The 15,034-nt window shown below is 37.7% G+C and overlaps 1 protein-coding gene across 3 annotated transcripts in view; it reads right to left on the bottom strand.

The window, feature by feature from the left end:
- Positions 1 to 434: 434 nt before the first annotated feature.
- Positions 435 to 15,034, bottom strand: part of Pcdh19 (protocadherin 19) — a 108,987-nt gene continuing 94,387 nt past the window's right edge. For all 3 annotated transcript variants that reach the window (XM_006986411.4, XM_016004985.3, XM_016004986.3), the window contains one exon: positions 435 to 6,108. In XM_006986411.4, coding sequence (XP_006986473.1) covers positions 5,519 to 6,108 — 590 coding nt within the window. In that variant the 3' untranslated portion in view covers positions 435 to 5,518. The remainder of the gene's footprint in view (positions 6,109 to 15,034) is intronic.

Here is a 15,034-nt window from a genome sequence, read left to right as displayed (position 1 = left end):
CTTTTTCCCAAATGACAGCCTCAACTAAAGCTTGCCCTTTTAAAAAATTAATTCTGCCGAGAAGTCCCACTGTGCAGTTGCCCCTGAAATGATTTATTTTAAAGAATAATTTTAGTGTGCTTGTTTAAAGTGGCTCGTGGGAAAATCTTCAGCATCCCAGATGTGAAATGGGTTTCCCTCCCTCCGTAACAGTATCGATAGGGTTGGCAACAGGAGGGGTTACAATGTAAATGAGTGAGGACTGACTCCAGAAAGAAGCCCCTTAATTAGGAAGTTGAAAGTTGTTTGAAATGGGAAAGGCAAACGGAAGTCTTTGCCTGAATATCAGTGCCCCTACAAAGAGCTGGTTAATTCTAAGTTCTGAGACGCTTCCACCCACAATCAAAGGGGAAAAAAAACACTCTCCAAGACACATTTCACCAAAAACTCAATACTTTTTCCATAATAGCCTTTAATACTAAAATGCATTAAATTTTTGAAGCAGAGAAAACACATTTAAGAGGGAAACAGAGAACCACCAGATAAAAGGAAACAATGTGGCAGGTAACACCATTTAAAACAGAACTGTAATAATTTAATAAAGCTGCTTTATCATCTTCATAAAATAGACAGAGTAGTGATTCTTTTTTGTCTTTTTTGTTTTTACAATGATTCAATCACTGTGAAAATGTACATAACATACAGATCAGCATATACAACCATTTCATCTTCATATAATCAGCAACAGAGACTGCTTAATGAGACGTACTGTACTTGCATCCTTCTAAATTGCCACCCTGGTTTGACAGGTAAACAGTAATAGTGTCATCAGGCTCATTCCCCTCACTGGAGGAGCGAAGGCGTAAGCCTTTTGCAACTAATACCTTAGCATTCAAATAGCACAAGGAGGTATTTGTTGCTGAATTTCTAGCTAGACCTAGTCTGGCTCTTGGTCATTAGTCTGTATCTTAGCCTTCCTCAGCTGAATGGCAGCCAGTGCCAGTAAACATCTACTTAACTGGTGCTGTGAAGGTGTTAGCTGGTTTGCTTGCTAAGGTTGACAGCAACATTCAGTTAGTAACAAGGTCATCTTTAATTGCCGACATAGCTGGAGCAATAGTCAGCATCATCAGATTGCCCTAATGACCTACAATGCTTTCCAATCAAGGTCAGGTGTTCCTCGGTGGTTCTTTACCAAGAGCGCCTTACAACGTATACTTCAGACAAGGTGGTTGATTTTCTTTGTTTTACAAAAGCAATGTGACTCCTATTTGAAATTAATTCACTTTTGCACAACAAGTGACCCACAGGCCAATTCCAGCTTCACAAGAAAACAAAGAGAGCTGCAACAACTTCATTAGGACAATGTGTTTTGCTCTGGAATATTTCATTATCAATATAAAGCCACCCAGTCCCAGTCCCACCCCCATACATCCCCTTTGAATATTACTTTGATACATACTTAAACTAAAGAACAACATCTCAATACACTTTAGTGTCAGCAGATACAATTTGACTCATGAAATGACATCCTTAAAATGTAATTTTACCAAGAAGGCAAACACTAGGACTGTATACAATGGACTTCTTCAGCTCATTTATGCCAGTTTTTCAAAGTCAGAAGGGTCTTATTACCCTGTGAAAAGAGCCAAGTGGACCAGACTTGTCGAGAGTGCCTTGGGGGAACATTTGGCATCAAAATGATCCCCATAAAATGGATTATGTACAGTAATAATCCTTTCTCCACCTTGGATGCCCAAAAAAGCTATCCCTTCCATCCCTGCCTCTCCTCAAACCACTCCTTGTCTTTCTACTTCGAGTAGACCACTTGTGTTTGGTTTTTAGTGGTATGGTAGGTGTAGAGGAAAAAGTCATCTGAATTCCCCTCTAATAGCCATATGCTGAGACAACAGGATCTGGAAGGTACTCTGGGTAGTCTCAATTTCCAAAGTTCAGAGTTACAACTTTCATTAGAGATCAGTTGGTCACCATGTCAACAAATTTGCATAAATGGCCACCTTAGATACAGTTAGTCCTATGAGGCAAGTTGCCTCTGGAGCATTGTCTCATCTAGGCATCTGTAGACAGGAAAATAAATCCTACCCCAAAACAACTAACTAAGAAACTCTAAGGATTAGGCTCCACCAACCTGTGCTTTAACAAGCCCTCAAATTTGAGTGGGCAACTGACTCATGGATTTCTGTGCCAAATCCTCCCGATTTCTTATATAGCCATCCTAGGAAGGGATAGAGAATCATCATTTCTAAGAAGTTCCCAAGTGATGTTGCTTTGAGACGATACTTCTGAGAACCACTGTTCTGCAGGAACTCCTGGATTCCATAGTCCACTATCTATTCAGTACCATGACAGACCCTCACTTTTGCTAATGGCTTCAGAGGATCAATGAAACACTCAGTTTCATTCTGAAAAGGTTGATTTACTAGTCTGCATAGGGAAAAGAAAAGTTTCCATAGGGCATTGTGGATCACTTCTCCCCATTTCTTACTGAATAGCATGTTGCTATGTTAGGGAGAAAGCAATCAATCAATGCAAACTAGATTCCCTATACCAAATAAAGAAGTTTACCTGGCCAGAAAATTTTTAAGCATGTCACACTTCATGACCAAGGGACATCAGAAAGAAGTGGAAGAGAACTCCCTAGGACTTGGGACCTAAAATTGTTCCCATGTTTAAGTGTGTAACATGTTTGCAGAAAGAAAGGGCAAAAAATATTTGCTCCACTGGCCTCGGTAGCTTTTCATCACATGTTAAAAAGGGAGGGGGATAATCCCGATTCGATGGGAAGTTTCAGATCCTTGCACAAAAGTCCTATTTGCAAGCACAGTCTGCCTGTAGAACCTGCCTACAAAGCCCTCCTAGGATGTGCTTGCACTTCCATCAGACAATTGGAGGGGGAAAGATACTTCTTTAATGAGAATTCTCTGAACAAACAAACAAAAAATCTGACTGCCCACTGAGAACAATGATTTTACATAGCTTGGAACTAAAACTAAATTCTGGGGGAAAAATTTAAGAACTGTAGTTGCTTTTAATAAAAAAAAAAAAAGGGTTAAAAAATTGCCACTGCTACACTGTTTTTAATTGGCTGGTAAGACACATGGCAGGCAGTGGCCTTTCTACATTCCAACATTCCATTTCCACTTTCCACAATCTTTTAAACACCCTAGTTTCCACTGAGCAAAGTAAGAAATCCACCTGTAGAAAGCTATCCGATCTGACTACAAAGTGACCTTGAGGTGCTAGCTAACGAGATAATATCAAATGGATCATGGCAAAGATCAGTCTAAATTGTATAGGCAGTCATCCTAACTTAAAGGGCACTTTAAAAAAAGTTGAATATGTTAATCAAATAGTCACTTGGAAGGAAAAATAAATACCTAATTCATAATCTACTACAACAAAATGAAATAAACCAGAATAAGAGAACATATATGAGAGAAAATCAAATGAAGCAAGAAGAAGACATAAAAGTCTCTAACTGTGTCAGTGTCAGGGAGAAATTTGCAGCCAACCCAATATTTTGCATGAGGTAGTATTCAGCACTGAATAGGAAATAAGGATGGATTTGCAGCTTCATTATAGGTTCCTTTTATTTTTCCAGAAATCTTCTCCCCTACCTAACCCCATGCCCAGTGCCCTACCCACCCCCTCCCTTACAACCCTCCCACCACCCACAAAAGAAAGTATTCCTAGTAATGTATAAAGCTAGGAACTCAGGTAAAAATAATGAAAACATTTCAAAGAGCTGACTGTATCTACCTAAACTTAAGAAAATAAATTCTTTTTTGAATTCTAGTGCTCTAACTTCTAGCTTTCTTTCTAAGTGTTCTTGAATTACAAAAAACGAGAGAGAGAGAGAGAGAGAGAGAGAGAGAGAGAGAGAGAGAAACCAAAAAACCTGTTTCTTTAGAAGCAATTCTTTTAAGACAAAGGTAGAGCAAAGGTGACATGTTTCTTTAGTTTGTTTTAAATAATGAACTCTTAGGCTGCAAGAATACTATGTTGGCTAGTGAATATTAACTAACAGATGATAAAAAGGGGCATTTGTGCAGTGTTAAAAACAACAAAAAGAATGAGTGGTCTGTTAGTTTAAAAAGGCATATTCCTAGCCTACAGCAAAAAAGAGTCAGCTAAATCTAAAGGATTTTTGTTTTAATAATTTCTTGTTCACATTTTTAATCAAAAAAGTGTTAGTCATAAAAAGACATGTTCAAGTGTCTGAGTGTCTCCGTTTAGAAGGCACAGTAATTAGATTAGTGATGTTAGTACCTGTCTTTTCCTAAATGTACACTTTATACTGCTTACTCTATCATTATTTATAAGCCTAAGGTAAAGAGCAACATGGAGACCTTAATTCTAGCCCATGATGTGCTTTACCATCTAATTCCAATCATGATTGGGAAAACACTGAATCAGGAAGTGTGTGTCTAAAGAGATGTTAATTTAGATCTCAAAATAGACTCAGTCATGTTGCATGAGTTTTAGATGATTGGAGACAAGGAATTTCTCAGCCTGAAAACTGATAACTTCAGGGGTAACTTTCCTGTTCAGGGTCTGAAAATTAGAAAAAAAAAATAATGCATCTCATAAAATTTTCAGCACAGAATTTCTGACAACTGCAAAGTAGATAGCAGCATATCCAAAAATGACTTTCTACAATGATCTAACACAGACCCAGGCAGAAGACCGAAAGGCAGGAGAAATCCGCTGCAAGGTGGTGAGCAATCACTACATGGATTAAAAAACGTGAGTATCCAACAAGTACTCAACCTCTAGGTGTGGGGTTGCTCACTCATTTGCTGTCTCAGTTTTCTGCATTTTGTTTTTGTCTGTATTTTTATTATTTTTTTAAGAAAAGAAAACATCAACCTTTAAAAGCCTTTTGCCATCACCACACACATAGCAGTTTGCAATATCAAATACAACAACAGCACGGCTAGCAAAAGGGTTCTTAAAGCAGGGGCGTCCACAGCAAAGTAGCGGCATTGGGAAGGACTCGAGCTTCAGAAACAACCTCTTGGGGGCTCGATTTCACATCACTGAATCAATGAACAGTACACAATAAATGACCAATAACTTGTCTACACTACAAAAAACAGTGGCGAGCTTATTAAAGGTGTCCAGAGTTTTTTTTTCTTTTTTTTTCTTTTTGCTTTTTTAAATGTAATTCTTCACAAACAATGGTGATTTATATTATCATTTTGACATATAAAAATATATAAATTCAAACACTTAATACATAATACTTTTTCACAACTGAATTTGCCTCTGTTTCCCCAACATCAAGGCCCCATGAACAACTCAAGCCAAAGCTAATTTGCTCCAACTGAACACCCCTGCTGCCTGTTGAAACGAGAGGGATTGTCACGGAATGATAGTCACTTATACACAATACATTTAGGGAAAGCTCTACAATGCAGCCACTCGAGAACCAACCATTGGTGAGCAATTAAAATGAGCAGCTGCTGCATCTTCACTAGCCAGTGTGATTTCTTTCTCTTTTCTTCCCCAGATGGGTTTACAGAATGATATCCTTCAGACGCTTCACGCCAGGAGATTCCTTGTCACGACCTTCCTTCAGAATAGGATTGACCTCACGCATGACTTTCTCACTGTCGGCTCCACGGGGCTCAGCTTCAGAAGGACGAGAGGCGCCATTGTTGGCATGGTGCTCCAGATCATGAGCTGGAGGAGCCAGGGCGACCGTGTAAGACATAGAAGGCTTGGTGGGCAGAGGGCTCTTGAGATGGAGTGGGGAGGTGACAGGGCTAATAGCCTCACAGCCATTGCCAGCCTCCCGGATAGCGCTGTTGACTTTGGGGCTGCAGATGGTCACATCGACAGTCCTCTTGCCTTTCAGGATGGGCCGCTCCTCAGCCGGGTGGGTGCTGACATCTTTTCCAAAGGTTGCGAAAGTCCGCTTGGTGGGGCCGCAGTCGTCATAAGCCTCAACATCAGCAGCAGTAGCTTCAATGGACAGAGCGATGATGTTCCTCACATGCTCAGGAGACTTGGAACGGGTGGGCATAGGATTCCGGGGCATCCAGCATCTATCAGAGTGGCCAAGAATCCGGCATTCTTCCCTGCAATGAAATCCTTCATTCTGGTCTATAAAGGGGGGGAAAAAAAGGAAGATGTCAATTTCATCAGCTTTTCCGGGGAATCACTTCAACCCCCTCTGGTCTCTCTGGTATCCACAGGCCCTTTTAGGAAATAGCACTTTGAATAGTCTTTTATTGCCTTTTGGGAGTAGTGTGAAAAAAAATGGATTTTTAAAAAGCTATAGATCTCCCTCCAAACACTACTCTTTTTTTAAAATGATCCTTGCTGTTCCCATTGCTGACAAAACAAAAATCCTAAAAAGAAACAAGTTATAATGAAAAAGTATCTTTAAAATTTTATCCTCAGTGCTAAGGTGCGGAGAGTCAGCAATTTTATCAACACCTACTGCTCAAAATCACCTATGTTTGAAATGGCATTCAGCAGAAGAGGACGTGGAAGTAACGCTCATGTTATCAAAGAAATTTGCCCATAATTTTTATGAACACTATCAACCCCTTTCCACCTTACCAGTGAAACACGGTACTTCCATTTCAATTACTGTGCATTCTTTTTTAAAACCTAATACATGGTTTCTTTTTGACCACCAGTTCCCCCAAGAAATCACTTCACTATGACATCACTATGACTAGATTTCCCATAAGAAGGAATACTCTGGGACCCCTTCATTCTGGAGAACTCACAAGCTTCAGTTACACACACACACACACACACACACACACACACACCTCTTATATATTGGGTATTATTTAATTAGCCACAAACCAGCTATTTCTCTTTTTTAATCTTCACTTTTATTAAGGACCTACTTCCTAATGTTATATAAATAGCTAGTAGGAATGAAAATTACAACAGCTATTAGGGAGAACAAAACAGAAGGTTCCTCAAGAAAAATTAAAAACAGAAAAACTAATCTACCTCTCATTTCTGGACATATATTCAAAAAATAAAAATCAAAAAATCCCTGCAAAACCAAGTATATCATTATACTATTAACATCAGTCAAGATATAGAATCACCTTAGCTGCCCATCAGCAGAGGAGTGGATAAAGAAAGCATGGTATGCATGCTTACTGGAATTTTATAGCCATAAACAAAAATGAAATCCTATCCTTTGAGATAAAGTAGATGAAACTGAAGGACATTACATTGAGCAAAATAAGTCAAGACTGAAAAAAACAAGTACCACATATTGTCCTTCATGAATGAAAGCTACAAAAATAGAACCATAGGCATTAGAAACTAGGAAAGGCAGAACTGGGAGGGGTGATAGAAGTAAGCACAAAAGCACAAGTTCTAGTATTCTAACACACAACACAAACACACAGCAGTAGCACTACAATTTACAATAACCTATTTTGTATTTGAGAGGATCTAGAAGAGACAGCGGACTTGAAGGAACAAGAAGATCAAAATGGTTATTACATTAGTTAGTACGTGCCATATATGTGTATTAACATATGGCAGTGTTGCCCCTGTGGTGGTTTGAATAGGTATAGCCCCAATAAACCCATGTGTTTGAGTGCTTGAACCGTAGGGAGTGGCACTATTAGGAGGTGCAGCCTTATTGGAGTATGTGTGGTCTTGTTGGAGGAAGTGTGTCACTGTGGAGCCAGGAATTGAGGTCTCATATATGTTTAAGCTACACACAGTGTGGCACAGCCTCCTGCTGCCTGTGGATCGATATAGAGCTCTCAGCTCCTTCTCCAGCACCATGTCTGCCTGGATGCTTCCATGCTTCCTGCCATGACTGTAATGGACTAAACCTCTGAGACTGTAAGCTAGCTCCAAGTAAATGTTTTCCTTCTTTATAAGAATTCCATGATCATGGTGTCTCTTCACAGAAAAAAAAAGCCTTAACTAAGACAACTCTAAAAATATGTACAGTTCATCCCATGCTACTATAACATAAAGGTTTTGTTGATTGCTTTAGCCCTACCATAAAAGATCTCAATAGTTAGAATTCACAATTATTACAGTAATATATTTTTATCTTTCCAGCCCAGGTTCATTCAGAGCTAGGTAATTTATTTGGCTCTCAGAGGAGCTTTCTACAAAGACTACTTTACCAAAGCATGAATGAAGGGTTAACAACTGCCTGATCATTGACTAAATATGCATTAAAATGGTTTGTGTATAGCAACAGTTTTCCAGCTTAATTGATGTTTATGACATTCTTGTATAAGGATGACCAAATGAAAATTTTCATCATATTGTACAATGTTTCACTATATGAAGCATTAATATTTACAAAAATAAAACCCTGAGGTAGGGCTGGAGGAGGTAGGAAGGCTAGAAGAAACACAAAGGCAAAGGAATTCATATGTGAATGAATATAAATTAGGTATATGTATGTCTATCATACAAACACAAAGAGAGAGAGACTGAGAGACAGAGCATAAAAATTGAAACTGGATACTGTGATTCCATTTTTGTAAGAGTATGAAGCTAGCATATAAGGGGCTTGCCTGAAATGAGTCTGTATATAACACACCAGCCTTGCACACTTGTGTGTGTGTTTCTTTAATTAAAAAAACAATAAATGGCATAGGAGAGAAAAGCCACTGGAAGTAGTTAGATGGCAAAGATTTTATCCATATTGAGTACAGATTTGAAGACAATTGTGGACATGGCACTTGATCTCATTTAAGCTATTTAAAATCTGACTAAAGAAAAAGCTCTGTGTATCTGGGTGAAAACATTACCAACATCTTTAACATAGGTATTTCCTGAACCATTTCAGTGCTCAAGAATGAAGCACTCAGAATTTTGCATATTTGAAAACAAATAACAAATTAGCATCATCACCAACAAGAATACTGTCTGTTAAAAAAATAGGGCAATTCTTCAGATGCCAGCACAGGTTTACATCATGACTGCATGAATAGCCATGCATGTGAAAAAATGAAGAGTTTGCAAACTCCAAGGGATGCCATCTACTACTTTATCACAATTCAACATGCATATGTTCCTGGGGAGGCACAAAATACGAAAATAATAAAAATATGCTGGCACATACAAAGAAGGCACTTTATATAAGCTCCAAACACATGAATGGAAAAGCTGATATACCTCCTGTCGGTTTTCTCTAAATCCTGTGCTTTCTTCAGGAGGCTCTAGGATTGTTACAGTACAACAAAATGCACAGCTTTGAAGTTTTCTAAATAAGAATACTTTATATTTTAACGTATTTTCCATAATTTTTCAAGTAACACCTATAAAAATAAGTGTCAGCTTTTGGGGTGATGGGATAGATGGTGAAGAAGTGAAAATAAACACAATTCAATAACTGACTTCCTGTGGGAGCCAGCTAGGACACCGGCTCCCACATTTTATGACGGGGAATTCTTAAGGAGAGAGGGATAAGAGATATTAGATAGAAGGATAGTGGGAAGAGAAACAGATCGAAACACAGGATACCATCAGGAGGGCCTGGATCATTATCCACTGGTCCTTCCTGTCTCTTCTAAAGGGCTATTTATAGGAATGCCAAGGGGTGGAGCAAAAGACCTCCCTCTAGCACAGCCAAGTGTAGACCCTTCCAATCACCTGGTAACCATGTCAAGCAATCCCCTAATGCAGTCCTGCTGGGTAAAGCAGGCTCAGATCTCACTAGGAAACCTTTGAGGGCCTCCACAACTTCCATTTCTATAAATCAAATCAAGTATCCCTAGAAGCCAGGAGAAAAAATCCAGAAAGCAATGGAAATGCTGTTCTTTTGGTTCTTAAATCAGGGCCTCTAAGCCATAGAGCCATGATCATGTGAGCAGATAAAAAGAGATTCTAGCCTATCATTAAACTGATACTACAGGCCACTCACAATTCTAGAGTATAACAGTGGCGACCCACTGTAAAGTAGCCTCTGCCCCATGCAATCAACCTTTTATCTCTTACAGTTTTGTTTTGTTTACTATGAGGGAGCTCTTCAAATTCCATGCAATAGCAGAATCCCATTCATGTGTTACCCTCAAATCCAAGTATGTTGTTCCCTCCCCATTCTAGGTTGCTTCAAATGAATACCATAAGGAAATCTGGATCTCTTCCATGCATTGACAAGAAATAAAAATGCCAGATACAGATGCCTCCTAGATGTTACGAATCTAGGAAAAGAGAAGTAGTAACTCAGACTTCTCAGGAGAATCTTTGCAAAAACCAGGGTAGCCTTCTGCTTATCAACTACATAAATGAAAAGGAATCACTGTCTGGGAAGAGAAAAACAAACTTGTAGAATATTTTAAGGTGTGTTACCTTTGTTTATGTTGCATCTGTTTAACTCTGTGAATCTGTGTTACTTTACCTGTCTAAAACACCTGATGGTCTAATAAGAAGGAAAATGGACAATAAAGAGTTGAATGGCAGGAGAAAGTATAGGTGGGACTGGCAGGCAGAAAGAATTGATAGAAGGAGAAATATGGGAGGAGAGGAAAAAAGGAGCAAGAGAAGGAGAGGAGGACACTAAGGGCCAGTCACCCAGCCACCTAGCCACTCAGCCAGCCACAGAGTAAGAGTGAAAGTAAGATTTACAGAAGTAAGAGAAAGGTAAAAACCCAGAGGTAAAAGGTAGATGAGATAATTTAAGAAAAGCTGGCTAGAAACAAGCCAAGCTAAGGTCTGGCATTTATAAGTAACAATGAGCCTCTGTGTGTGATTTATTTGGGAGCTGGGTGGCAGGCCTCCTGAAAAGAGTAAAGAGAAAAAACAAACAACAACATGAACTAACATAGCACCCTCAAAAAGATGCAATTATTCTAAGCATACTAACCAAGCTTGCTAAGTCCATCTCAGTTGTACATGAGACAGAATGATACACTATTTTCTTAGATTAATTATGTGAACTTATATTCACTGTACTCACTTATTCAAGTAACTACATGAATCTAAAAGATCAATTTATTAATAATTTCTCACTTGGGATTTAAATCAGATATTTATATTTTCTTAAGCACGTACCATGGATAGTGAACTTCTATTTATCAGCTTTGGCTTCAAATAGCATGATATTTGTGCCAATAAGATTAATATAAATCTAACCTAGCTTAAACTATTTATACTCATTTTCTATATAAGAGAAGTCATAGTTAAAATTGACAGAATAAATGTACTCCAAATTATAATTTAAGTATAGTAAAGAAATTCACTGTAATATTAAATGTTAGAACAACACAATAAAAATACCACCTATGACTATCAATAAAGATAGACTGCAAAAGAAAAAGGAGAAAATAAATAAAAGAAAAGATTAGTATTGTTAAAGATTATGTGCCCGCAACTACAACAGCTGGGTGTTGGATAGAGGTGTGAAAATAGAGAGGAGCCATTTTGTATCACCCATCACAAATAATCAGGTTGCAGACTCTTGCTTAAAAAGGCTAATAATTTATCAATTCTCTGCTAGGGTTCCCCTAAAAAGTATATGTGTGACTTGATATTTACTTACATCTTTATCTGAAAGTATTGGCCTAAACCTAGGCAAAGTGTAAGATTCTAAAATCCACAAATAGTTGTGATGATTCAATCTCACTGCCATACACAGATGTTTGAAGGCAGGTGGGTTTTTTAAAGATACATTTCTTTTTTATGTTATGTGTTTGAGTGCTTTGCTTCTGTGTAGGTAAGTGAATTGTGTACATGCCTGGTACCTGAAGAGGCCAAAATATGGTGGGGGATCCCCTGGACCTGGGGTTACAGATGATTTTAAGGTGCCATGTGGGTGGTGGGAATTGAACATGAGTTCACTGCTCATATGCAAGTGCAGCAACTGCTCTCAACCACTGAGCTATTGCTCCAGTCCCAAGGCATGAGGTTTTAATTCAAACATACACATGATTAAGGTTGACTGATTTGTCAACTAGTCCCCACTACTTCTGAAGTTATCCCCAGGTCTTACAAATCAGAAAAAATTACAAAGTGGGTGCATCAATTTGGAAGAGGGACATAAATCACAGTGTCAGAGAAGTCTTAACTTAAAAACAACAACAAGAAGCAGAGATAAAGCTCCAGAAATCTACACAGTAATCAATAATTCTGTTATTACTTGTTATCAGGACACTGATGAGAGAATTTCCAAGCATCTGGCAACAAATAAATAAATCTTCAAAGCATCAGTCTTGCAAACTTGTAAGAGGTATAACAGACAATAACAATTATGTCATGATGGATAAAAATGTAATTCAGATAGAAAAATCCCAGAATATGTTATTTATACAAACAGCAAAAGTTTGTACAGCAATTGCTACTGTCTTTGAGACATGAAACATCTGTCTTTTTAGATAAAGGCAAACAATGTGCTGCAACAATAGTGTCTATCCACGGTCCCATTCAAAGCAATAAAAGCCAACTCAGACTTTCCTAAGATTTCAGAGTCCTGGAAGAATAAAGGAGCTGAGAGGCTCTGGTGGATTTTTATAGGTGTCCAGTCTCAATGAATGTGGTCAATAACGCTAGTAGTTCTTTATTCTAATTCAAAGTTTTAGTGGATTGTCTCAAAGATCTTAATGATCATATACAGGAATCCAACACTACAATATTTCAAGGCTACAGTTCCAAGAGCACTGTTACCTCTTTAGAAGTGATTTGAAAATAGGAAAATGTAAAGTGAGTTTCAACTACTACAGGTTCTAAGTAGTGACAATAATCCAACATATAAACAAGTGATATATTAATCAGAAAAGTTTCCTGGATTGTACCATTACTCACCTAGATAACTTATTCTGCAAAAAGCCCATGGGCAAGACAATCTACAACCAAGACTGGGTCAGTTTATGTAAAGCATAATGAAAAGCATTGTTGTAAAGATTATGAAGAAGGTAAGTGCCATTAAAATTGGTCACCTTTGCCTAATCAAGAAAGCACAATTTGGGGTAGACAGGAGAGATTGCTTAGTGATGAAAAGCATTTGCTAATCTTCTAGAGGACACAACTTTGGGTCCAAGTACTCAAGTCATGTGGTTCATAAGTAACTGTAACTCCAGCACCAGAGAACCCAATGCCTTCTTCTGGTCTCCATGGGCACCTACACACATATAACATATACTCCCACACATATACACAAAAGCACCTTCAAATGAAACACATTTTTTGATAGGTATCCCACTTGAGTAACTTCTACTTATCTGAATCAGATATTTAAAAAAAAACTGCCTAGAAATAACTACGTATATTTTGTCATAGAATCCCACTTCCATAGGGATGATAATGTGCTTCATTTTTTTAAAAAAAATTCATTGGACTTCCTTCAAGACAGGTGTGATCATATAACTAAGATCAAACCAACCTTATGAAGGCAGGATATGATGAAAATTTGAAAGAGAACTGGTTTATCTGTGAGATTATGGGTCTTTATTTTTTCTCATTTTTTCCTATCTAGAACAGAATTATAGTGACTACAGCTACAATATATTTTTTTTTATTTTTTTTTTGAGACAGTGTTTCTCTGTGTAGCCTTGACTGTTCTGGAACTCACTCTGTAGACCAGGCTGGCATTGAACTCACAGAGATCTGCCTGTCTCTGCCTCTCAAGTTCTGGGATTAAAGCTGTTACAGTATCTGTCTTAATAGAAATGCAGTAACTCTATGAAAATCATCAGCCTTATGAGTGGCAAAATAGAAAGATATAAGGACCTTGGGATACTGAAAATCTCTAGTTACCTCATCAGATCTGAACTCATCTTATATAAGAGGCAAAATAAACTCCCCTTGATTTAGGCTATTTATTTTCTTTAGTGGAGTCTTTATTTCCAATACATGAACACAACTCATGGCGGATAACATTATTCCTGAAGTCCCAACTAGAATTTCACTTTCTCAACATTCTAAGGAATCACTCAACCATCCCTTAGACTAAGATAGGGTTCAAAGGATCTCCCTTTCATAGCACTCATCCCACTTGAAATTACTTATTTAAGTCATGTATGCTTTGCTTGCTTTTTAAAGCTTTAAATGAGCAAACACTATGCCAGTCTGATTTTCCCCTACCCAATAAAAGTAGCAAAAATGCCATTACAGAATAATAGTGAATAACAGTTTAACTTAATGGAATGATAAAAAGTACCGAAAGAATGAAAAGAAATCTAGATTGATCCTCAAGATACTATGGCATTGATGCAACTCTTGAAATTGGAAATAAATGTTCTAGCTAATAGAAACAGTTTAGAAAAGTAAAAAGTAATCTGTGTCACTTTGTTAAGGGCAATAAAAGTGGAACTTGAGAAACATTAGTCAAGTGACAAGTGGTTTGGGGTGGTTCTAAAGAGATCTAGTATGCATTTTACAATCAATTGAAAATATAATTGTTTCAACCTGGAAATTTCCTATACTAGCAATAGTTAGCAGGGACTGTACTATGATAACTTAAGAACTTTTAACTAAGTTTAAAAGTGTAGATTGTAAACTGAGTGTGCTGTTCAAATATCAAACACTATTTCTTAACATCTAAAAATTGTCATTGATTCCCATAAAATATAAGACTAATATGACCTAAGATAAGTATTTCAGATCTACAGGAGAAGCTGGTATACTCTGGCAAAATTATTACTGAAAAATATTACAAGACTTCATAACAAAGTTCATGTATCAATCTATTATGCAGGGGAATTACCAAAAGGAAGAATTATTCAAGAAAGAATTCCTAAAGGGGCTTTCAAAGCCTTCAGAGTCTGAAGAAAGAACATCTATTCTGTTTCTATAACTTGACACAGCATTCAAAGTGCTAAGGGGCTCAATGAAAAAGGGGTAAGCAGGAATGTTGATAAGCTGCTAAGAGCAGGAAACACTGTGGAACTCGGACATTCTGTGTTTGCTTGGATCTGAATGATATTTTGAGAATTGGCTTTGTTTGGATGTTCAGATACCAGGAGAAAAGTACCTTCTAATTATCTAACAAAATTCAATAAAGACTTAAGAACAACTTCTCAAAGCTATAGGGGAGTGGAGTTACACTCACTTCATAAAGTGAAAATTTAACCATAAAAGACAG

The sequence above is a fragment of the Peromyscus maniculatus genome, chromosome X, assembly GCF_049852395.1.
Source record: "Peromyscus maniculatus bairdii isolate BWxNUB_F1_BW_parent chromosome X, HU_Pman_BW_mat_3.1, whole genome shotgun sequence".
NCBI lineage: Eukaryota > Metazoa > Chordata > Mammalia > Rodentia > Cricetidae > Peromyscus > Peromyscus maniculatus.
This window is presented reverse-complemented; position numbering and strand designations above follow the sequence as displayed.